The sequence below is a fragment of the Ursus americanus genome, chromosome 18 (assembly GCF_024610735.1).
Source record: "Ursus americanus isolate L20-20 chromosome 18, mUrsAme1.1.p, whole genome shotgun sequence".
NCBI lineage: Eukaryota > Metazoa > Chordata > Mammalia > Carnivora > Ursidae > Ursus > Ursus americanus.
Genome location: NC_142144.1, coordinates 3,416,372 through 3,438,624, shown reverse-complemented (window position 1 = coordinate 3,438,624; position 22,253 = coordinate 3,416,372). Strand labels below are relative to the sequence as shown.

The window sequence follows — 22,253 nt, the reverse complement described above, 5'->3', positions numbered from 1 at the left end:
ACTCGAGCTGGTTTTGCTTCGAGATGTAGGGGGATGAGGCCAGCACGCCACATCTGGAACAAAAAAGCTGCATGTATCGTTTGTTAAGTCAGGGATTCCATGTTGGGCGCCTGGTGGCTCGGTCGGTTCAGCATCTGACTCTTGATTTCAGCTCAGGTCGTCATCTCCGGGTCGTGAGATCGAGTCCCACATTGAGCTCCATGCTCAGTGGGGAGTCTGCTCGAGATTCTCTCTCCCTCTGCCCCTCCCCCCTGTACTTTCTCTCTCTCTCCAAAATAAATAAGTATTAAAAAAAAAAAAAAAAAGAAAAGAAAGCCAGGGAGAACCATGGTGGTGAGGGACAGAGTTTTATCAAGGGTGGCCTCAGGCCCTCCCCGCGGGGCAGGATGCTCTTCGACTGAGGAAGGGTAGTCGCTGGAATGGGGCTGCTCTTTGGCTCTCCGAAGCAGGTCGTCACTGGTAGGCTGGGATGGATTTGACGCTGGTCCTGGTGTTTACTGGTTGTGATGGCCAAAGAAGAGTCTGTCTTCTCTTTTTGAATACGGGGAGCTGAAACTTTTCTGTCTCATGGGTAAATTGGAGCATCAGTTTTTGGCTCTCTTTGGGACCAGGGACGGAGGACAAAGTGCCGGGCCTGGCCATGTTGGGGGTGCCACAGAAGACCACCTCCATGGGCTCAGGATTCCCAAGCGCCCTACTTCACCGTCAAGGTAAACTAGAAAATCCACCTGGCCCCCAGGTGTTGCATCAACAGTGCCTAGCTCAGCCCTGGTGCTCGGGAGAGGACGGAGAAGTCTCTAGAATTCATAATCCTGAGCTGGCCCTCGTGTGCACCTGCAACCTGAATTCATAGCCCCTCGGTTACCCCAAACCTCAAACAAGGGATTTCAGCCTAAAGGGATCTCAGGCTGGGAGTGCCCTGGTTGTGAGGCAGAAGCAAAGGCAATATTTGCAAAGGAATCTGCCTTCATCTCAGGCCTCAGAAAATTTCCAGAAAGTTCCACAGCTTTAAACAAGCCATTCGGAGTAAAAATTCATTAAATACACAAGGGAACAAGGCACCATGAGCAAAAGCTGACAGAAACAATAGACCGTAGAATCAGATCGGCAAAATGAATAAATAAATAAATACATAAAAAATTCAGATATTAGAAATACCCAGCCTAGGGGCGCCTGGGTAGCGCAGTCGTTAAAGCGTCTGCCTTCGGCTCAGGGCGTGATCCCGGCGTACTGGGATCGAGTCCCACATCGGGCTCCTCCGCTATGAGCCTGCTTCCTCTCCCACTCCCCCTGCTGTGTTCCCTCTCTCGCTGGCTGTCTCTCTGTCACATAAATAAATAAAATCTTTAAAAAAAAAAAAAGAAAAGAAATACCCAGCCTAAAAAACAAAATGAATGTGTTTTGTTATTTTTTTTTAGAAGGGGAGGGGCAGAGAGAGAGAGAGAGAGAGAGAGACTCTTGGGCAGGCTCCACACCCAGCACGAAGCCCGACGCGGGGCTCGATCTCACGACCATGAGATCGTGACCTGAGCTGAGACCAAGCATCAGATGCTCAACCGACTGAGCCGCCCAGGCGCCCCAAGATTTTATCCTTTTGAGTACAGTCGTCCCGGTGGGTGCCGGGTGGTGTCTTGGTGCGGTGTGATCTCGTGATGTCAAGCGTCTTCTCACGTGCTTGTCGGTGGTTCCTGAGTCTTTGGTGGAGTGTCTGCTGAAATCTGCCAGTTTTTTCTTGAATTGTCTATCTCATCACTGAGTTTTGAAAGTTTCCTTACATGTCCTGGATACAAGTCCTTTATTATATATATATATTTTACAAGTATCTCCTCCCGGCCTGATCCTTTTCTTTTTGATGGCTTCTGAGCACCAACGGTGTAAATTTTGATAAAATCTAGTTTACTAATTATCCTCTCTGACGGATCACACTTCTGCTGTCCTCTCTAAGAATCTCTGCGTGACCAAAGGTCACAAGGACTTTCTCTTACATTTTCTGCCAGAAGCTTTCTGGTTTTTGGAGTTAATTTGGGGTGTGGTGTGAGGGAAGGTTGAAGTGCGTCTCGCTGGCGTGTGGTCTGTCTGTGCCGGCGTCCTTTGTTTCAAAGGCCATCCGTTCCCGAGCGGAAGGTTTGACTACCTCTGTGTGGGGACTGACAGCCGCTGCTCAGTGAGGACGCAGAAGGGTGGAGCGGTTCAGCTGCGGAGCTGAGTTGACCGACTCCTACAGAACGGGCGGAGAAAACACACGTGCAGGCTCCAAGGGGCGGTTACGAAAACTGACCCGCACTGGAGCTTAAAGCCCGTCTGAGCCCGTTTCTACATGTTGGTGTCTCGTGGACTGATCTCGGTACCTGTGAGTGATCAGTGATAGCTGGACCCCCCGCCCCCAATCTGCAAATTAAGAAAGAAGACATCATAACAAAACCAGAACACGGTCGGCCACACTGCCTGTCTCCGAGGGACGGCGGCGGTGGAGAGGCCCGAGGCAATGCGCACAGAGCAGGGTGTGGAAGGGTCTGGAAGGCATGGTGCGTGCTGGTGGCCGGCCTTTCGCTCCCTCCCTCCTGCCTGCCGAGCTCTTTTGCTGACTCACATACGGGTTTATGTGCTGGTGTTGCCGGCACGGTCGGCCATGCACCAGGCTTGGTGCGGCCCGCCCAGAATTCCCGTGCAGCGAGAAGCCACCGCAGGGCCGTGGCCAGGTTCCCGGCGTGCTCACGGAAGGGGAGCTTGGATGGTCCACGATGGAGTTCTGCATTGTGCCATCACACAGCAGGACCAGAGGGGCCGTGCGGGGCAGTGGACAAGACACAGGACTAGGGAGCCCACGCCAAGCAAGGTCAAGTCCCGGCTCGGTGGGCGTGAGACCTCGGGCACACTGACACGTCACTGATTCTCAGTTTTGCAACCTGAGCAATGGGGACAGCCAAGATGCGTTAGGATGAGGCAGCGATGACAGGTTTGAGAGCCCCTTCCCGGCTGCCGTGGGGCTGATCACACGGTTTGGAGGACGTGGGCATCGTGGGGCCCAGAACAGAAGAGCAGGCGTCTGCGGGAAGAACGATCAGTTGGCCTCTGAGGTTATCTGTGGTGTTGACGTTGTGGGTTCTGCCACTCTGTGATTTCTGGAACTGGCTGGAGGCCCCAGGCCAGGGATCGCCCCCATCCCCTCGGCCCCTCCCCTCCCAGCCCCGGAAGTCAGGGCTGTTGGTCTGAGCCGGCAGCTTCCTGGAGCCCAAGCTGGAGCCGGCAGCAGGCGCTTATCAGCTGCTGCTCTGAGGCCCGCTACCGGGGGGCAGGGGGCCAGTGCTCTGCCAAACATCTTCCAGATGTGGCCACAGCTACCCGATAGCCTGGCTCTGGCTGGGGCCCTCAGCCAGCAGTCTCCTGTTAGCCGAGCTGTTAGGAAAACAAAACCCAGTGAAGGCCCGGGAGGCCCAGCTTCTCGGAAGGGAGAGACGGGCGATTGGGCCGGACGTGCAGTTCCAGGCACTTGCTGGCCTCCTCCTTCCCTGCGGCCTTCTGGCCCAAGAGCCCGGCCTGCCCAGCCAGCCCTGAACTTGGGGTGGTGGCAGCCATCGGCTGGCTGCCTCCTGGGTGGGGATCTCAGTCTCCCCGGCCGAGGGCTCCCTGGGGGGTTCCTCCACAGCACACACGCGTGGGTGACGTGGAGCTCATGTGTCCGCTCCCCAGGATGGCAGCTTGACAATGTTGCCGGTTTGCCGGTGAGGTTGAGGGTCCCGTGAGCCTCCACCAGCCTTCCTGAGCCAGGAGAGGTTTTTGCTGGGGGGGGCCGTGGGGGAGGCACCAGCCCACCCGCCGCCCGGCTGGACGGCCCCAGCAGGATAAGCAAGGGTCTCTCCTTTTAGAAGTGTTGGGGCTGAAGGGCGACCAAGGCCACACGGCCCCAGGGAGTGGGCACCCCAGAGCAGTTTCCTTTCTAACGCTCGGCCCCTCCATCGTGCTCCCAGTATGCAGGTCAGCAAGGGGTCAAGGCCAAGGCTGCTGAGGTCAATGACTGGCTAGCCTTTTATCCAGTGTGGGCTCGTCAAGGAGCCATGAGTCTGCCCTGGCCAAGACATGGAAAAACCCACCCATTCCTTTGTTGAGGAATATTTGTTAACTGTGCGTGGAAAGTCGCCTACACCCTCCCTCACAGCCCTCCGGCCCCTGGGAACCCGGCCTGCTCACCCCACGTCCACCTGGCCCTGCCCCCAGCTCCGCATGGCCGCAGCTGCCCCTGGCGGTTCCCACACAGACCCTTGACCCTTGACCCTTTCCCTGGACCACTGCTCCCTCCTCCTTCGGCGCGGCCGATGGCACCTGCCCTGAAGAGCCTCCCTGACCCCCCAACCCCCGCTCACCTCTGTCTCCATTGCACCAGTAGCTTGTGCGAGGGGGGGAAGGCGGAGCCCAGGGGCGGCTCCCCGGGGGGCGAGGTGCTCCCTGTGAAGCCCCGGGGCTGGGAAAGCTGCTTGCAGGAAGGGCACGGCGATGTTAAGTGGGGCCAGGGCAGGCATCGGGGAGAGACAGAAACCCCAGAGCAGAGCTGGTGACAAGACACCGGGGCATGGACTTTTCTTGGGCAAGGCTGCACCCCGAGGCCAGCACACGCCTGCTCTGAAGTGCCGTTCACGTGCTCAGGTGGCTGCACCCCTGCACCCCAACCCCGAGAGAGCAGGAGGGGAGCCCAGTATAGCCTCGTCCCCCCTCCACCTTTGCACGCCGAGCACGCCAGGCCAAGACCATCTAGCTCCCTCTGGTCCTAGATCACAAGCCAGAGACGGAAGAGAGGACAGTCCAGCCATGGGCACCCTGCCCTCCATCAGGGCAGCCGAGGTTCTCTTGTGGCTCTGATGGGAAGGAGGCAGGAGGTTGGGAGAGGTTCGGGGCATGGGGGACGGTCCGACTCAGAACCATGGCATGGTGAAGCCGTCACAGACGAGGCTCAGGGGCCAGCCATCTGCAGGCTCCCATGGTTCAGCCCACTTTGCTTTTCTAGTTTCAGTCTCAAACCTGCCTCTTCCAGGCAGCCTTCCCTGCTTACTTCCTCGATCCATAATAAATACTTGCTTTGAAGCATTTCGTTCCCTTGACAAATGGGGGCATTTGGTGCCATATCTGGGGTGAATGTCTCCTGACAGTAAGGACCCCTTTACTTGTTTGCTCCCTACCCTCTTGCTTGCCCATGACCACTGATAATGAAAATAATGTTGCCATTTCTTAAAATGCCATTTATACAATACTTTGCTAAGTGCTTTGTATTCAGTGACCTCGTTTAGTCTTGGCAACACCCCTGCGGGGTGGACAAGAGGAGGAAGCTGAGGCCGAGGGAGCTGGGAGGGGCAGTGGTCACGGAGGGAGAGCTGATTGCTCGCCTCTACACCTGACCTCCCAACCCAGGCTTCTGCTTCCTCTTTCTGCCTGTTTTACTTTCCTAAGACCAGTCTCGCTGGCCTCTGACTCAGTTTACCCCATGGGCCGGAGTGGGGCAGTGGGCGAGGCCACTGTCCACGGTCAAAGGTGAGGACACCTGGTGCGGAGATGGGACTACACGGGCCCTGGGGCCCTGCACCGGGAGGGGGTCCCTGGTGGCCCGTGCCTGGCGTGGCCCTAGGCAGCTAGCTTTGTTAAGCAGCTGACCGGCTCCGGGCCGGCCGGGTTACGCCCCGGGCCTTCTGCCGACTCTGCAGAACGGGTCTTGCCCACATACCTGGCGCTCCTCCCTGCAGCTCCTGGTTGCCTTCCTGCAGGGCCTGCGCCAAGCCCCTGCGGCCGAGCCCAGGGCGGATTCCTGCCGCAGGGCCGGCTTCCCCTAACTACAATCGCAGCCCGCCGGCGGCCCCCGCGAGGTAGATGGGGGGCTGTAAAGCCTTTTTAAAAGGGGCAATAAAAGTTTTGGGTTTCAGATGGTCTTACTGAAGAAGAGAGTAACAGAGACAGGAAATGTCAGTAGCAGACGGACAACGGCGCAGCGCACAGACTGCCCTTGCAGGAAGCACCTCCTTCCCAGCACGCAGGCCGTGGGCTCCCCCGGCCGTGCGGCCCTCTCCCGGCTCCTGGCTCCGGGGCAGACGGAGGGGCCCCTGCAGTAGACTGTTTTGTCTGCGTGGTTGTAAGTGTTTATAATACTTCTCTGCCACGGAGGAGGCGTGCTGCGCCCCCCAGCTGAGCCCCGTGCACCCTCGCAGCATGCGTGTGTGCGTGCGTGTGCGCGCGTGTGCACGCTGTGTGTGCATGGGAGGTGGCGTGCCTGGGCCCAGGGCACGCGTGTGCTCCAGCAGGGGCATTGGCCGCGTCTGCTCCTCGCTCTGCAGGGTCCGGAGGCCAGTGCTGGCCCCGGGGAGGCCCGTGCCCCCCGCAGCCCCCGGGTTCAGGGGGGTCCAGTAGGGGGAGGACGCCATCCTGCTCAGGCATCCTGCACACCGCAGCCCCTCTGCCCATGTCACTTGGTGTCACTCTGGACCCCCAAACCGCACGTCCAGGGAGCTGCCCGGCTCCTTTGGTTTCCGGCGGTCGTGCTGTCCTGGGCGGTAGCTGCTAGCTGTAGCCACAGGGAGAGGGTTGCCCCGTAAAACACAGGGCGCCGTGTCCAATCTGACTTCCCGCTCAACAGTGACCCCTGCTTTAGTGTAAGTATGTCTCACGTAAACACGTCCCTAATACGCGTGAGACGTAAGCAGGCGAAATCATTATTTTTTATCTGAAATTCCTGGGTAACCAGGAGTCCTGTCACCCTGCATCCCTACACATGTGGCTATGTAAATTTAAATTAATTAAAACGAACTGCTCTGTAGCTCGAGCCGCATTTCAGATGCTCTGCAGCGGCGGGCGAGCCGGGCGGCCCAAGCATCTCTCGGTATTCCAACGAGCTCTCGGGCACCGGCTGCCCCAGGCCTGCCGCTAACACCTCCGGCTCCGCGTTCGGATGCGCGCTGGAGGCAAGCTCAGGGCTCCCGGCTCCCTAATCCCTCATCAGGGCTGGGTGGGAGGTGAGTCCCGTCCAGAGCCCACAGGGTCCTGGGAGGGCCTCGGGGGTCCTTGCTGGCCCCAGGTGCCATGATTGTCAGATCCTAGGGCATGAAGACCGGAGGCTCGACGGCACTGGGGTCCAGAGGTGTTTCGTCTGAAGGCCGTGACCCTTCTTCCCTTAGTCTTGAGGTGGACGGGTGGCCGTTCCGGGTGGCCTTCTCCCTTTCTGTCCCCCTCCTGGGCACTCACGTCCTGGCCCTTGGCTAGAGCCACTAAGATGTCAAAGGGAGCTTCTGAGCCGGAGGAAGATGCCAGTAGGGTGAGGAGTAAGACCCTGGGGACATCGCCTCAGCGACCAGTGTCCGAAGGCCTGGGGCCAGCCATCAGCATCCCGGCCCTCAGTGTCCTTATCGCACAGTGGGGTCTCCGTGGTGCTGAGCCTGCTTGGAGTGGCACAGCGGGCCTAGAGCCCGAGAGGCGGACGGGGCTGAGGGCTGGAGCGCGCCTCCTAATTGTCCATGACTTACAGACTTGGCCGGCCTCCCAGACAGCCTCATAAATCAGCACGGCCACAGTGAGTAGCCTGTTAGTGCGGCCCTTACGCGCTTGGCAGGCCCCTCACCTCCTCCCTGCGCGGGAGCACCCCGCTGCCTCCAATTTTCCATGTGCTGCTGCAGACCTGGGAGCCGGGGTGTGCTCGCGGGGCTTGGGGGGCAAGGGGGATGGGAGGGAGGTGCCGGGGAGGAGGGGGAGGGCCGGGGAGGGAGGCGACTGGCAGAGGCCAGCCACTTTGTGGATGCCTGTTTCCAGAGTGATGCCCCAGGCCCCCGGCGTGGCCCCCAGCGCCTCCCCCTTCCCTACGGCCGGGTGTCTCCCCTCGTGAGGACGTGTGACGGGCCGGATGGGAAGATGCTGTTTGCAGGGCGCTCTATCTCTTCACGGGGTGAGCACGCACACGGGGTGTGCACGTATTTCACGGGGTGAGCACGCACACGGGGTGTGCACGTGTTTCACGGGGTGAGCACGCACACGGGGTGAGCACGTGTTTCACGGGGTGAGCACGCACACGGGGTGTGCACGCACACGGGGTGAGCACGTGTGTCTACAGTACCTGTGAGTGTGCACACACCCTTCAACCAGACGAGAAGCCACTGGAAGCAGCATGTGCCCCTCGCTGCGCTGGGGCGGGCGGGGATGCGTCTCTCTGGGCTGATGGCCCCGACGCTGTGAGGCTCACCTAGCTTAGCTGGGAAGCGGAGCCACGATGCGGCCCTGCTCCCCAGGGCCTAGCCAGGACCCTGAGAGCCAGTGTGGAGGGCTGAGCGGCTGCTCTGTTGTCACCGGGCTATAGGGACAGAATGGCGCTGAGCCAGCACGAGGCTGTGGGTGTCCGGCCCCCCCCCCGCGCGGGACCGCTGGACCGTCGGGAAGTCGACAGACGAGGAGGCCAGGCAGAGGGGTCAGCTTGTCCCCAGCGCTCTCCTGGTCCCTGAGCTGAGCAAGAGGTGACTTTAGGACAAATAATGGGCCGCCCCATGCAGTGGGAGTGGGCGTGCACCTTCTGGAAATACGAACAGGCCCCAGCCAGGTGTAGGTAACTTCCTGCCTGACAGATGTGCCCACATCATTCGGGAAGCTGGGGCTGCTGGGGAGGCTCAGGGCTGTGAGGTGATGTCTGGGAGGCCTGCTCCCGCCACCCCCGGGGCCCAGTGCAGACAGGCTCTGGGCCCGAGCTCGCTGACCGCCCACTGCCCTGCGGCCAGCCGGCCCCGGGTGCCCGGCTGTGGGCCTGCTGGCCTCTGCTCAGGTTTCCCTGCACCCGGACCCCCTTCCTGCACTGGCCCTTAGCCCGGGGGAGTGCTCCCAGGGCTCGGAGGACCAACACAGGTGCTCACGCCGGGCCAGTGTGGCTGCTCCAGAGCCAGGTGGCAGGCTTGCCTCTGGCCAGTGGACTGGGGTGGGGCCGCGCTCTGCCCTCACCGGCTTGGGGCTTCCGACATGCCATTTCCCCTGAGCCTCGGGCTGTCTTTAGAATGGAATGAGCGTGCTTTACTGCAGACTTGCTTTAAGAGTTAGATCGAGGGCTGCGGAGACAGCTTTGGTGCACAGTAAGGTCAAGACACAGAGGAGCTTCACCAGGGTCGCCGTTCCTGAAACAGCTAGATTCAGGGACTGGGCTGGAGGGCTGGCCACTCAGGCCTGGGCCAGGGACAGAGATGGCCCCCCCTGGCCTCTGTGCTCAGAGCCTGAGGGCACAGGATAGAAGTGGTGTTTCCAAGAGAAAACGGTGTGAGGAGGGCGCGTGGGCAGAACCTCTCTGCGGCTGGGGCTGGGCCGAAACTTTTGGGTGAGGAGGGAAGGGGAGATGGGGGGACACACGCTGGCTCCAGGCTTCTGCAGACACAACATTGGTCATGACTGTGGAGGAGGAGGAGGGAGGAAGTTCTTCTCTTTCCGGCATGATGTGGAAACCTAGTAACTGGGCCCTCAAGAAGCACTCATCAGGAGCTCCCCAAATCCCCAGGGACCTCTCGGGCTCAGAGGAAAGACGTTTCTCCTGGGTGCTCGGGGTGGGGCAGGACAGGAGGCCTCTCTCTGGGAGTGAGACGGGGGAGGGCAGGGGCTTGCGGTGGACAGGTTCGAGGGACGGGGGTGCGAGGTCAGATGCAGGCACAGCAAAGGGTGGGACAGTCCAGCTTGGCCGGGGGCCCTGCGCTTCCAGCCTTCTTGTTGACCTTGGGTAGCAGGAGGACGAAGGACATGGCCAGGGCACAGTGGTAGAAGCTGTGGACATAGGTGTAATCCCAATCCTGCAGGGGCGGGGAGGCGGGGAGGGGGATCAGTCTGCGGCCTCAGGACTCCCCCCATCCCCCCACTCCATGCCTCTGCTCGAATGCCTGGCACGCTGGGGTACCTGCCAGTCACTCCCCCCCAGAATCTGGCCAAGTGCCCTCCTCCAAGGGGCCTATCCTCAGCGCCCCCCCCCCCCCCATGGGCAGTCTTTCCTGACCTCCAACCCCTGGAGCACTGAAGGTGGAAAGTGAAAGCTCAGCACCATTCCCTGGGCCTTTGACAATGAGGCTGGGGCTCCTCCCTGCCTCCCTCCGCCCCCCCCTTCCTGCAGGTGCAGGCTCCAGCCCCAGGCCCCCTCTGGGCTGTGCACCTCATCTCAGATCCACGGAGACAGCGAGAGCCCCGGTGCTGGGGATGGACGGTGTGTGGTGGGAGGGAGGGACAGAGGAGGCAGGAACGGGATGCTGCTGAAGCCGCCCCGAGGGGCCCCAGTCCCCCTACCTCGAAGAAGAAGCGCAGCATAAGGGCCAGCGCCCCGAAACAGAAGCCGGGGCCTATCTGCTGGGTGTAAACACTCTTGTCGGGGTACAGACCCTTCTTCTCCTTCATCCGTTGCAGCTGTGGGGAGAGTGGCCACGCAGAGAGGTCACACGCGGGGTTGCTGCTCGGAGCCGGCCCCGGGCACGCACGCGCCCCTTGGCTATCCCTGGGCGGGAGGCGGGGCTCAGGGAGATGGCTCACGCGCCACGGTCCCGTGGCGGCAGGACCCAAGGGAGCCCCAGCCTGGATGGCTCGGCTGGGAACCCCTGGGCCAGTTTGCCCCGTGAGGACCCCCCACCCCTGCCTGCCTCTTTGGTGCCTAACGAGGCCACCCTTGGACGCACACCCTTGCCAGCCAGAGGGGATCCCCCGGGGACCAGACACAGCAAGAAGGTGTTGGAGCGCTGGTGCCGCCCACTGGGTGGCCCGCGGGGGCGCCTTTGTGGTGGTCCGAGAGACGCTTCGGAGGCTCGTAGATAGCGACCTGTCGTGGTGCCTCTGAGTCAAGCTGACCAGCGCATGGAGCTCTGGTTGCTCAGGTGCTCCAGTCAGTGGGAGGCATGAGCAAGATTTGAGGCTTAAAATGATGGGTTCGCGTGCACTGAGAACGTGCAGTAAATGCGGAACCACATCCTGCAAACTCGAACCCCTGGGGCCAAGGAGTTTCAGGGTGCAGGGTGTTTGGGACCTCAGCACAAGAAACGGCTGCACACACTGCGGATCGTGGAACCCCCTGTGGGGCTGGGGCCGCCCCCCCAACTGCACACCCCGCCCCCCCCTCCCCCGTGTGTAGGACCCCTGTGCTGGTCGGGGCAGGCTGGGCCACCAGAGTCTGGGGTGTGGTTTGCTGGAATTTGCCATTGCCGATAAGACATCAGGACGGCACGGGCGCAGACAGCGCGTGGGTGCTGCTGGGGGGCCTGGGTGCCGGTGGCCACGGCCGCGCCTGCCCAGGGTCACGTCCTAGGCTGGCCCGGCCCTGCCCCGCGGCCCCCACACCCACCTCTCTCTGCTTCCTCTCCTTGAGGGCTGCCGTTCCCAACTCGGGCTCAAGAAGGGACGAGCCTCTGAGAGAAAAATCCACCCTCATTCCAGGAACAACTGCCCTTGAAAATCCAAAATAAACTCCACGTTAAATGGTCTGAAAAACACAATTTGAGCCCCAGGATGTAGGCAGCCAGGCAGACCTCTCGGTTCCTGTGGCCGGATCCGCGGCCCGAGGGCCGTGGAAGTCGCCGTGGCGCTTCCCAGGGAAACTAGCGAGTGGCTTCTATTCTGGCTAATTACAATCCAGCCCAGATCCAGACCAGCCAAGATCTGCAGCAGGAACGGCCCTCCAGGGCAGTCCAAGCAGCCTATCCTACTTCCTGCTGGGGGATGAGCGCGTTATCGAGACCCAGGGCTCTGTGTTTATGCATTCTAGCTTGTTCATTAACGTGGTCCTTCCCTGGGTCCAGACCCAACATGCCTCCCCTGCTCTCACAGGCAGCGCCGAGTGGCCTCCTGCGGGGCAGGAGGGGGGCGGCTCGCTTCCCCAAGCTCAGGTGAGAAAGAGGCTCCTTCCCTTCTCTTGGAAAGGCAAGGTCTGACCTCGGCAGGTGCTGCGTGACTTCTTGTTGATCGCTGACCTCTCTGAGCCCTACTTCCTTCCTTAACTGAGGGGCAGAACAAATCCTCTACTCCCTGGTTGTAGGAGGAGCCGGGCTTTCTTTTCCCTCCTGCAGCTGTAACATGGGTTGATGGACACCTTCTGCACCACTTGCCCAGCTTGACCCCCTTTCCAGAGAACTGCCTTCCTGCTCCCCGGGTGGTCTGGCCAGCCGCCCCCCCCCCATCCCCTGAGGCCCTGCCATCTTGGCCTTAATTTTGGGGCCCTGAGTGGGTGTGTGACTTGGGCTGGGCTGGACCAGCCCTCCTGCCAGCACTTGGAATTGGGACACCCCGAGATTCCAGGTGGAGCTCCAAAAGGGGTGAAAATGTGGCAGAGGGATATCACCTTGGGGCCTGGGCTGCTGCACGGCTGGAGAGTGGGTCCAGCCTCAGGCCAGGCCTGTGTTCTGGTCCCTGCAAGCTTCAGCTCCTTCTCTCCGTCCATCCTGCTCTAGCATCCGTCATTAGCTTGGGAAGCATGAGCAGCTCTCTGCCCTCGCAGCCCAGGAGGGCCTTGGTACAACAGAGGGTGCAGGGAGGCCTGGGGACTGCGCGTCAGGGCCACTGGGGGCCCACTGAAGAGATGTCAGTGTTGCAAACTCTGGCTCAGTCTGCCTCAGTGCTTAGGGGCAGTTCCATCTTCCTGTCCACCACACACCACAGGCTTCCTCCTCGCTAGAACCAAACTTAAGGCTCACCGCCTCCATGAAGTCTTCCCAGATTAACCCAGGCCATTTCCAGTTGCTTTTGCATCTTTAAAGCAGTCATTCTCTGCAAAGTATAATAACGATAGTAGAAATAGCTCGTATGTGTGGAGCACATTAGAAGCCAGGCTCTATTCCAGGACTTTTAGGCGCGTTAACTCAGTCCATCGTTGAACCAACCCTATGAGGTAGGTCCTGGACTGTTCCTGTAACAACCGCTTTTCCGATATGGAAATTGAGGCAGAGAAGTGCAGTCACTTGGGTTAGGTCCAGAGCTAGTGGGTATGGATGATACAGACGGGGTCTACGCAGCTGGGGTGCCTGATGCTCATTGTCTCTGTGTTTTAGCTGGAGCCCTGAGATGGGAGGTGAATGGAGACCCCGAGGTGGAGGGGTCACAGGGGACGGGCGTCCCTGTCCACTGAGGCTCGCACAGTACGCACCCACTTTGTGGCAATGATGAGGACAGCCGTGCCGATGGGGCCCGAGTACACCCCGTAGCCCCAGCGGTCGTGGTAGACCCGCACCGCGATTGTCAGCACGCCAAACATCACGAAGGTCGACCTCTTGGGCTCGTCAAAGTCGGCCAGCGCTGGAGGTGGGAGAGAGGAACCGGGAGGGGTGAGCGGCCTCTCTGTCCCCCCTGGCCACTGCCCCCCCAAGAGGCATCCCTCAGGGGCCCCTGTGTGGGGTGTTCCTGGCCAGCGAGACCCCATGGACCAGCCCGGTCACCCTGAGGTCTGAGTTCCGGCTGGTTGTAATGGACAGATGTGGACAGAGCAGCCTGGGGACCATGAGCCCGAGGACCCCGGGGACGGAGATGAAGACATGCAGGTAAGAGACAGGAGAGATCTGGGTCCTTCACGGGGCCTGGGCAAATAGCAGGGAGCCCGTGCGATGGGGCCCACGTGCCCCCACGTTACCGCCAGACGGCGCTATGTGAGAAAAAAGGTGCAGACACCATATGCTTTTGAGTGATTCCATCCTCTTAAAAACCTGAGCTGACAGTGATGTGCGTGGACGCTTGTGTGAGCCTCAGGGAACGTCTTGGGGCAAACCCTGACGCGTGAACAATGGTCTCCTGAGTGGGAGAGCCGGAAGCCCTTCCACGGGTTCCATCACCTAGAGTGGTCTGAACAAGCCTTCATTCATGTGTGAATCCAACGGATGTGAGGATGGGCATCAGGGCATTTAAGGGCTGTGCGTTCTTTCTCATCAATTAAACCAGGCTTCAAACCCTAGGAGAGGGGAGCAGACGCTCCGATGCGGGGTGGAGAGCAGAGCCAGTGGGCTCTGCTGTTTCTGGGAGCGGGCAGGTAGATGGCGGGGCAGTCGGGTGACAAGACGCGGCCACTCACCCATCAGTGAGACCCACATGCTCAGCGCTGTCCCGTAGACGCTGAAATACTCCAGGACGTCGTGTCGCATGAAACAGAGCACCGACAGGCCGGGCCCGTTGCAGGCGTGGTGTACCTGCCGGAAAACCCACAGCAGTCAGGGGCTGGAGAGGACGGCACGGGAGCCCCGGGGCCACAGCTGTGCCCCCGCCACACCCCCCCGCCAGCCAGGCCGCTCACTAGCTTCGAGGCTCAGGCAAGTCACTTTGTGCCTCAGTTTCCGCACCTGAAAAATGGAAATGGCAGCAGTGCTGCCCACTGCTCCCCTCATGGGGTCTTGTGGGGAGTAGACGAAACAATCCACGTGAGGGGCTGGGAGCCTGGGCTGTGCTAAGGGCTCAGTCGTGTCTCTTATGTTCTCTGTGTGACATGACCAGAGTCCGGGTGTTGTTCAGGTGGGGACCCCGAAGACGCGCCCTGCACGTCCCTTCAACACCTGGTTTACTGGCAGCAGGTACGTGTGCGTTCCCTCAGTGCCTCTGGGTGTGAGGCCACCGCCTATTTTCCGGATGCCAGTCGGCCCTTCTCCTCTACCGCTCCCCCTGTCGTGACTGGGCCCCCCTACCGGGGAAGTCCTCAGACGTGAGTGGGCACCAGAACCCTGGGGGGCTTGTGAAGACTTGGGCTGCGGAGTCAGCAGGTCTGCGGTGGGGTCAGAGGTGTGCTTTGCTACGAGTTTCTCAGGCTGATGCCAGCCACCCGTGGGGAATAATGTACTTTGAGCACCTCCGGCCTATGGCTTCCAGCTCCGGTTTCTTTAAAGTTCTGGGAAACTGTGGAGACCCCGTGCTGAGCACAGCGTGGTAGTTTCACCCATCTCTCTCCTGTGTCTCCCCAACTAATTTAATAGCGATACTTTTTAAAGATTTTATTTATTTAGTTGACAGAGAGAGAGAGAGCGTGCACGAGTAGGGGGAGAAGGGGAGGGAGAGAAGGATTCCCTGTTGAGCAAGAAGCCCGATGTGGGGCTCGATCCCAGGACCCCAGGATCATGACCTGAGCTGAAGGCAGACGCTTCACCAACGGAGCCCCCCAGGCGCCCTTTATTGGCAATTTTTAGAGAAAATGGCACTGTGGAGTAATCTCACAGCAGTCCACTGATTTCTTAGAAAACGGCAGCTCTCTCCTTTTGCATACACATTTCATCACTTTAAGTAATATTTAATTATGTGATGTAATTATTTTGACAAGTTCCATGGGCATAAACGAGCTTGGGAACCAGCACAATCGACTCTTGGTGAACCCAGCTCAGGAGGAGGGAGGAGGCGTCCAGGAGAGCAGCCCAAGTCTGGAGGCCCAGGGATGTTATGGGGGAGCGGGAGCCCTGGGTCACTCGGTGAGTCGAGCAAGTTGGGGTCGATTTAGAGCTCCTATTAGTTACAATCGCAGGCAACCTAAAGTTACGGTGCATGTAGGAGGCATGAATAGAGGTATGGTGTCCAGAACAAGGGAGGTGACAGTCCCGATTCTCTCTGCTCTGGTCAGACCCACCTAGAGAACTTGTTGAACTTTGGATGCTGCACCCTTTGAAGCGACACAGGCAAAGAGGATGGAGGAGAGCAACGAGGCTGTGGACATGATCGTTTAGCTGGGGAAAGAGAAGCTTCAGGTGGGGCCTGATCAAGGTGCTCAGAACTCTGCAGGATAGAGCAGGAAGGACACTCGTGGCGCCTAGGCCCTGTGAGTGACATGGACATTCTCCCGCTACTTCCAGAACTACATCCCTCCCCCCGCCGCCCAGTCCCATCATCTGCTGCTTCTGCACCCGGGCCTCTCCTGTGTAGCTCAGATCACCGTGTATAACCACAGGCTTAATCACTATGAGATTCTCGGCAGTGTCCACCCCGGCCCCATGAAGAGCAGGAATGCTCTGTCTCAGCCTGGCCGTGTGAATGCAGGGTCAGGGAGGCAGGGTTTGGAGTGGTTTGAAGGAGAGCTGTCCCAGGAGCTGACCCCAGGCCCTTGGTTCATCTCCGTTGGATGGGTGGGGAAGGACAGATTCAGAACAGTGCTACCTGCCAAGGGGGCAGGGCAGAGCAGGGACTGGCGCCTGTCCTCTGTGCCTGTGAGGCCTGCCTCCCTCTTCCGATGCAGGGGCGGGTGCTGGCGGAGGGGGGGGAGTGCCAAGAGGGTCTGGTGGGAGACAGCACAGCCTCCAGAGGCCCCCCTAGCAGGTCCTTGCTTTGTGAGCTCAGGCGAGTGGCTGGCTGCTGGGGTTCTCCTCTGTCAAACAGGGACGAGAATACCCATTCCGTGGGGCAGGCCAGGGGATTCCAAGCGACTGAGCATGTGTCACAGTGTTGGGAACAGAAATAGCAACTGTTGGAGGAGGGCTCTGCTCAGAACACAGAAGAAGCCACATGGGAGGCAGAAGGTGCAATGGTATCGTTTAGGGCTCTGGGAGAAAGGGGCTGAGCATGGCTTTGAGGTCGGAGGACATTTGTCACAGGAGGCAGCTGCTTCTGCCACTCTGGGTGGGCTAGGGTGGGACAGAGTGGGCCTCTGAGGTCAGCCTGAAGGCAGCTGGGGGCCAGCCCAGCCCCAGCAGGGAGGGGTGGCCTGGCGGTGTCTGTAGTTTCTGGGGCTGGGTCTAACAGGGACCTGGGGACAAGATCCCTGGCTCCTCTCCCCAGCCCTAAGCCCCTTATACCCGCAGAGAAGTCCCGGGTCCACTCTGTGCCTGGGTTTCTTATCTGTCAAATCGACTTCCTGGGACTCACCCAGGCAGGGGTCCCTCGCAGAGCTAACAAAGTGGCATTGAACAAGACGCCTTGAATGAGCTGAGAGCCCCAGGGTGCCTCTAGGGCTTATACAGCGACACGTGACTCAGCCTCTGTGGGACTCAGTTTCTTTATCTGTCAAATGGGCTGGTCACAATCTCAGGCTCATGGGGAGCTAAGATTACATGAGACAGTGTGTCCAGAGCACTGGCATGCCCTACAGCCTGGATGCTGGCTTGCGGCTAGACAGCAGCCAAGATCTTTCCCGCCCAGGCCTGGAGACTGGCGCCCCAGGCAACCCCCAGCCCCAGGACCTTGCTGCCTAAGGGAGCGCCATCCCATGTGCACACGCAGCTTCTCCCGTTGCAGGTAAGCTTGGATTCGGCTCACAAGGACGTCGGCGTGACAGGTGCACACACGTCTGCAAACACATGCGTGTGCTCACAGAACTCACCGTCCAGGGCTGCCCCAAGGACTCTGATGCTCGCCCACAGAGGCCCTGCTGCTGAGGAGCGAGGCCAGCCGGTGGCAGGAGGCATGTGATTTTTCACATGTCTGGCGCTGCCACAGGGAGGAGACTGGGGGAACACTTGCCTTCCCAGTGCGTGCTTCTCATGGGGAGCTGGGCTTTGGAGAAGGGTGAGTCTGACGGGAGCTGATGGGGAAGACCATCAGAGCAAGGGAGGGAGTCTAGCCGTGAGGGTGGGGGACTCAGAGGGACACAGGTCGGCACTGAGACACAGATTGGTGATGGGTGGAGGGATAGGACATCGATTAGGTAGGTAGAGCTATGATTGATTAGATAGAGGGGTACAAAGGCAGGAGGGTAGGCAGGCAGACAGTCAGTCAGACAGACAGACAGACAGACAGAAGCTTAAGGACAGTAGATAGAGCCACAGAGACACGTGGAGGGCCAGGGGAACAAAGCCAGACAGGGAAAGACCAGGAGGTTTGGGACGAGAGCAAGTTCTATGGAGACAGAGCTCCAGAAATCAAGAGCGACCCAGACACAGACAGAATAAAAGAAAAAAGTCAGATGCGGAGAAAACGAATCAGAGAAATGCAGAGGGAGAAAGCCCTGCCGGGAGGGAGGGAGGGGGAGAGAGAGAGACAGTCATCCTGGCGTATAAATGGAGAAAGAAGGACTCAGAGAGAGACATAGGCCTCAAGAAGGAGAGACAAGCAGACGTGAGCAGGCCCTCCTGAACTGGGGCCAGCTCCGGAACTCTGGAATCAGACTCACCCAGGCCCAATGCATTCCCTAAACCCTACTAACCCCCTCTCGGGCCTGGCTCAGCCCCTTCCTCCCTGCTCCGCTGCCCTGTGGAGCTGGGAGAGTGGCAGGGGCCCAGGGTGGGGTGGGGGGCCCCTGGGGTGGTCTGCCAGTGGCAAAAGGAGGGGCACCCCAGAAGCCTTGAAGGGCTTGTCCTGGACTGACTGACGCCAGCCCATTGTGGGCCTGGTTTTGTGAACACCAATCCTAGAGTGACTTCCTGGCCCAGATGGGGAAACTGAGGTCCAGAGAGGAGGAGGGGTCCCCCTAACTCTCTCTTTTGGTCTCCAGGCTCTTCCTTTCACCTCCAAATCACTTTTCTTGCTCACCAATAACGAAGGTGGTGGATAGACAGCCCCTCTCCTGCGCCTTTGGGAGAGTGTCCCAGACTTACCGCCACGAAGAACATGGTAAAGAGGTAGACCATGGCCTCCATGTGGAACCTTCGCTTGGCAGCGATGCTGACGGTGGGCAGGAGGGCCAGGCTGCTGAGGGTGGGCAGGAGCAGTTTCGCTGCGAGCGTCCCCATGGGCCAGGGAGGAAGGCACTGGCTGGGGAGGAGGGGAGGACGCAGGCCTCCCGGGTCCCCAGGGCAGAGAAAAACAGGGACAAAGCCTGCCCCCTTCAGTGGGGCTCTGAGGGCAGCTGTGGTTCGAATGCCCTGAAGGGAGGCAGGGCTAGGAGTGCATGTGTTGAGAGCACATGGACAGGGTCCAACAGCTGATGTGTCATGTGATCAACACTTGTCTCGGATTCTTTTTTTTTTTGGAGAGACCAGAGTTGTTGATTCAAGGAGACCATACCTCTTTTCTCTGAGGCAACAACCTTGGCGTAAAGTCCCCATGAGTTACAATCCTCAGCTTCCAGGCGCTTTCCGTCCTGGTCCTCTCCCCAGGGCAGTAGGGAGCCCAGAACGAGCGCACCAGTGGTCTCTGCTGCTCGAGTCACCTGTCCGCTGGTGGCTAGAGGTGAGAGAACCCAAGGTTTAGCCAGTTCTGATCACAAAAGGACCTTGAAGACAAGCTTCGTATTTTCCCAGCGCACATCAGTTTCCGCTCGCCGCTTTCCCCACCTTGGTTTCCTTGGCAACTGGACTAATGAAACAGTCTTTTCTCCTTGGTTACATTGTTTCACATCTGTGGTAAACAGCGGGATGATCTCTAACGAGCTCCCAGTACCAGGCTGAAGCGTCCATCTCAGCATCACTAGGCTGGCTTTGGGAAACAACCTTCCCGTGGCGTAAGAGGTCTTAGGGGACCTGTCTGGCAGGGTGCCCCTTTATCCTCTGGCCCAGGAATGATGGGAGTGGTGAGCCACCCAGGCTGACTCTCCCTGGCCTGATTGCTTGTTTCTTGATTGATTTGTTGTGAGCCGAAGAACGATCTTCACTTCTGTTCTCTTTTTTCATCCTGATATAATTCACGTATGACGGAATGCACGGATTCGAAGCACAGCTGGATGAATTTTGACAAGCGCATATAGCTGTGCGACCACTGCGTCCGCATCGCCCCGGGATGTCCGGTCACGTCCTCTGCCAGTGTAAGCAGGCACTGCCCTGGTTTCCGCCGCATGCCTGACTTGGCCTGTTCTAAAATTCCATACAAATGGGACCATGCAGTGTGCCTTCTTTGGGGTCTGCTTCTTTTGCTCCACCAACAGAAAGTCCCTGAGATTCACCCACGTCGTGTCAGGTGGGTTCTTTGGTTGCCGGGCGAGTAGTACTCTACCGTGTGGCTGTGCCACGCTTCTGTTCTCCTGGGAGCTGGCCCGCGGAGGGTCATCTTCCAGGGACAGCTGGAGCGCAAGTGTCCAGAGCAGTCTCTGCTGTTGGCAGTAATGCATTCGGTCACACCATTTTTCTGCTTCGGTGCCTTCCAAAGCCCCTACCGTCCTTGGGGTAGAGTCCAAGGGTCGAGGAGACCACCACAGACCCGGGTCTCCACCATACTCTCAGACCCCGTCTCTCCTCTTATCTCCCCCCCACTCCACTGCAAGAACAGGCTTGCTCCTCCTCCTCTTTCTGGTCGCTGGCTCAACAGCACTGTCTGTGGGGGAGGCCGCCCCCCGGCCTGGCGCCCAGGCAAGCCAAGGTGCTCCTGTGCCGGGCCCAAGCCTGGCACACGGTAGGTGTTCAACAAACACTGGCTGAATGAATGACTTTGTTCAAAGAATGAATGAAAGTCCAAGGAGGCCAGGCTCCTGCACATTTCAGTCTGGCACTTCGGAGCCCCACTCCCTCTCCAAATGAGAAAACCAGATCCTGCTGTGTGCAGCTCTGGGCAGGGCAGGAGGCAGGCGACCCCACGTGGGCCATCACAGAGGGCTGCTCTCCCTGCCCGCCTCTCCACCCCTCTGCTCCTGCTCGCACCCAGCCCCCAGCCCCCGCTCCCAGGAGGAATACAAACCCCGTGGTGTGGAAATGCGAGTAGATGTCAGGTGCTCAGAGAACTCTCTGGAGCCGTAAGCCCTGCTCAGAGGCAGGAAAACATTCCACAGTTGGTTTTGTGCATGAGTGTGTGTGTGTTTTCTTTGCAGCTGTAAACTCCTGGGCCAGGGCTGTAAGCTTGGGGAAGGGAAAAAGAGAAGGGGGAGGTGTTGGAGGAAGGCAAGGGTGCGGTTGGCTGTACATGTGTTGCAGTGATTAAGGCAGAAGGGGGCTGAGGGGGGCTGCCCCAACGTGGGGAGACAGGTGACCAGGCCTGGGGCAGCCCGAGGAGCCCTTGCAGACCGGCCGGAAGTCCAGTACAGTGTGGAGGTGGGGGCGGCCCCCGTGTGGCTCCCCTCCGAGACCTGGCCGCCTGGAGACCGACCAGCTGGCTCGGGGGAAGGCGTCCAGCTCCGAACAGGACTGAAATGACCCTCGGCTCTCCCTGCAGCAGGGGAAACCACGGGCCTGCGGGCCGGGAGAGGGGGAGGCAGAGTGGGAGACACAGGCTGGCCACTTCGAGGGGAGTGTAGCCCTTGAAGAAGTGTGGGGGGCTAGGGCGGGGCGGGGCTGGGAGCCACTCCACCTGGGCAGGCTCCACCGGGGCCCCGAGCCACCTATGTGCCACCCGTGGCCTTCGCCTACGGGCCTGCCTTGCCCATCCCTCCCCACCACCTGCTCATGCCCTGGCTGCACCGAGCCCACGGGCCGCACACCCTCCTTCCGCGGGGACACTCACCGCTCGGGCCTTCCCCATTCACCTTGTAGCCCTCAGCCTCCCCTGACCCCCGCCGGGGTGCGGTCTCTCCCTTCTAACCTCCACCACACTGTGTGTGTCTTGAAAACCACTCGCACACACATTTATTCAGCGCTGGCCATGTGTAGGGCTCCGTGCCAAGTGTTCTTCCTACTTCGTCCTGTTGGATCCTGCCAGCAGCTGGGGGAGGGGTGGGGGTCGCTCTCTCTGCTCTCCCCATTTTAGAGGCCAGGAGACTGAGGCTCAGAAAAGAGCAGGGACTGGCTCCTGGCCCCGACTCTTGCAGCGTGCTCGGGGTCTCGGGATGCCCGGGCCTCCCTGCCTAGCCCAAGGCGGCATCCCCCCTCCACCCGGCAGATGGCGCCGGCCCCAGTGGGTCCCCGCAGGCAGGGGAGGGGGGGTGGGGTGGGGTGGGTGGGGCAGCTGCAGGGGGAGAGGAGCCCACCGCCCGCGCCCCCTTCCCTCGCCCCCTCAGCCGCGAGTGGGCCGGTTTTATAGAGGTGCTGAAATGCCTGGAATGCCACACAGCTCCCGCCTCCCGGACAGCTGTCTGTCTGCTAGGCCCGGCCCGGAGAGCCGAGCCAGCTGCTGCGCCTGAGTCCTCCAAGTTTTGAACACCCGACCCACGGCTCTCGGTCGCCCCAGAGCACAGCAGCCCTCGTGCCCTGGCTCTCTGTGTAGGGGCCCGCCGAGGCGCCCCTGCACCTGGCAGGAGGGGTCTGGGCTTTGAAGTTTTCCAGCTCGTTCCTTGGGGCCCGCCCCCCCGGACTGCCATGCGGGGCGTCTGCTCTGTGCACGTGTGTGTGTCTGAGAGCCGTCATGTGTTGTCTTCAGCCGCCAGCTGAGAATTAGTGGCTCAAGCCCCCCCCGGCCTCTGAGCGCCTGCCAGGTGAGCCAGGCGGAGGGCTCGGCCCCTGACCCACAGGGTCGCGGGGAACGCTGATGAGTGTGTGGTGCTCTGAGCAGTAGCCCGTCTGTCTGTCTGGCCTCCGGGCTTCGTTTCTCTGGAGCTCCCGTGGCAAGCT

At 60.0% G+C, this 22,253-nt stretch overlaps 2 protein-coding genes across 3 annotated transcripts in view; one reads left to right on the top strand and one right to left on the bottom strand.

The window, feature by feature from the left end:
* Positions 1–9,034: 9,034 nt before the first annotated feature.
* MYMK (myomaker, myoblast fusion factor) lies at positions 9,035–18,686 on the bottom strand. Its single transcript, XM_045771195.2, has 5 exons — positions 18,441–18,686; positions 14,015–14,129; positions 13,100–13,248; positions 10,264–10,380; positions 9,035–9,779 (listed from the first exon to the last, which is right to left on the bottom strand). Exons 1-5 carry the CDS (start codon positions 18,573–18,575, stop codon positions 9,630–9,632), a joined length of 666 nt encoding a protein of 221 aa, XP_045627151.2. The 5' UTR covers positions 18,576–18,686; the 3' UTR covers positions 9,035–9,629.
* Positions 16,363–22,253, top strand: part of ADAMTSL2 (ADAMTS like 2) — a 43,093-nt gene continuing 37,202 nt past the window's right edge. The window contains exons 1-4 of one of the 2 annotated variants that reach the window (XM_087869226.1): positions 16,363–16,427; positions 17,143–17,412; positions 18,338–18,513; positions 19,501–19,585. The gene's annotated coding sequence lies outside the window, so the exon portion shown is untranslated. Of the gene's footprint in view, positions 16,436–17,142; positions 17,413–18,337; positions 18,514–19,500; positions 19,586–22,253 lie in introns of both variants that reach the window. The other variant, XM_087869225.1, reaches the window with a different exon arrangement.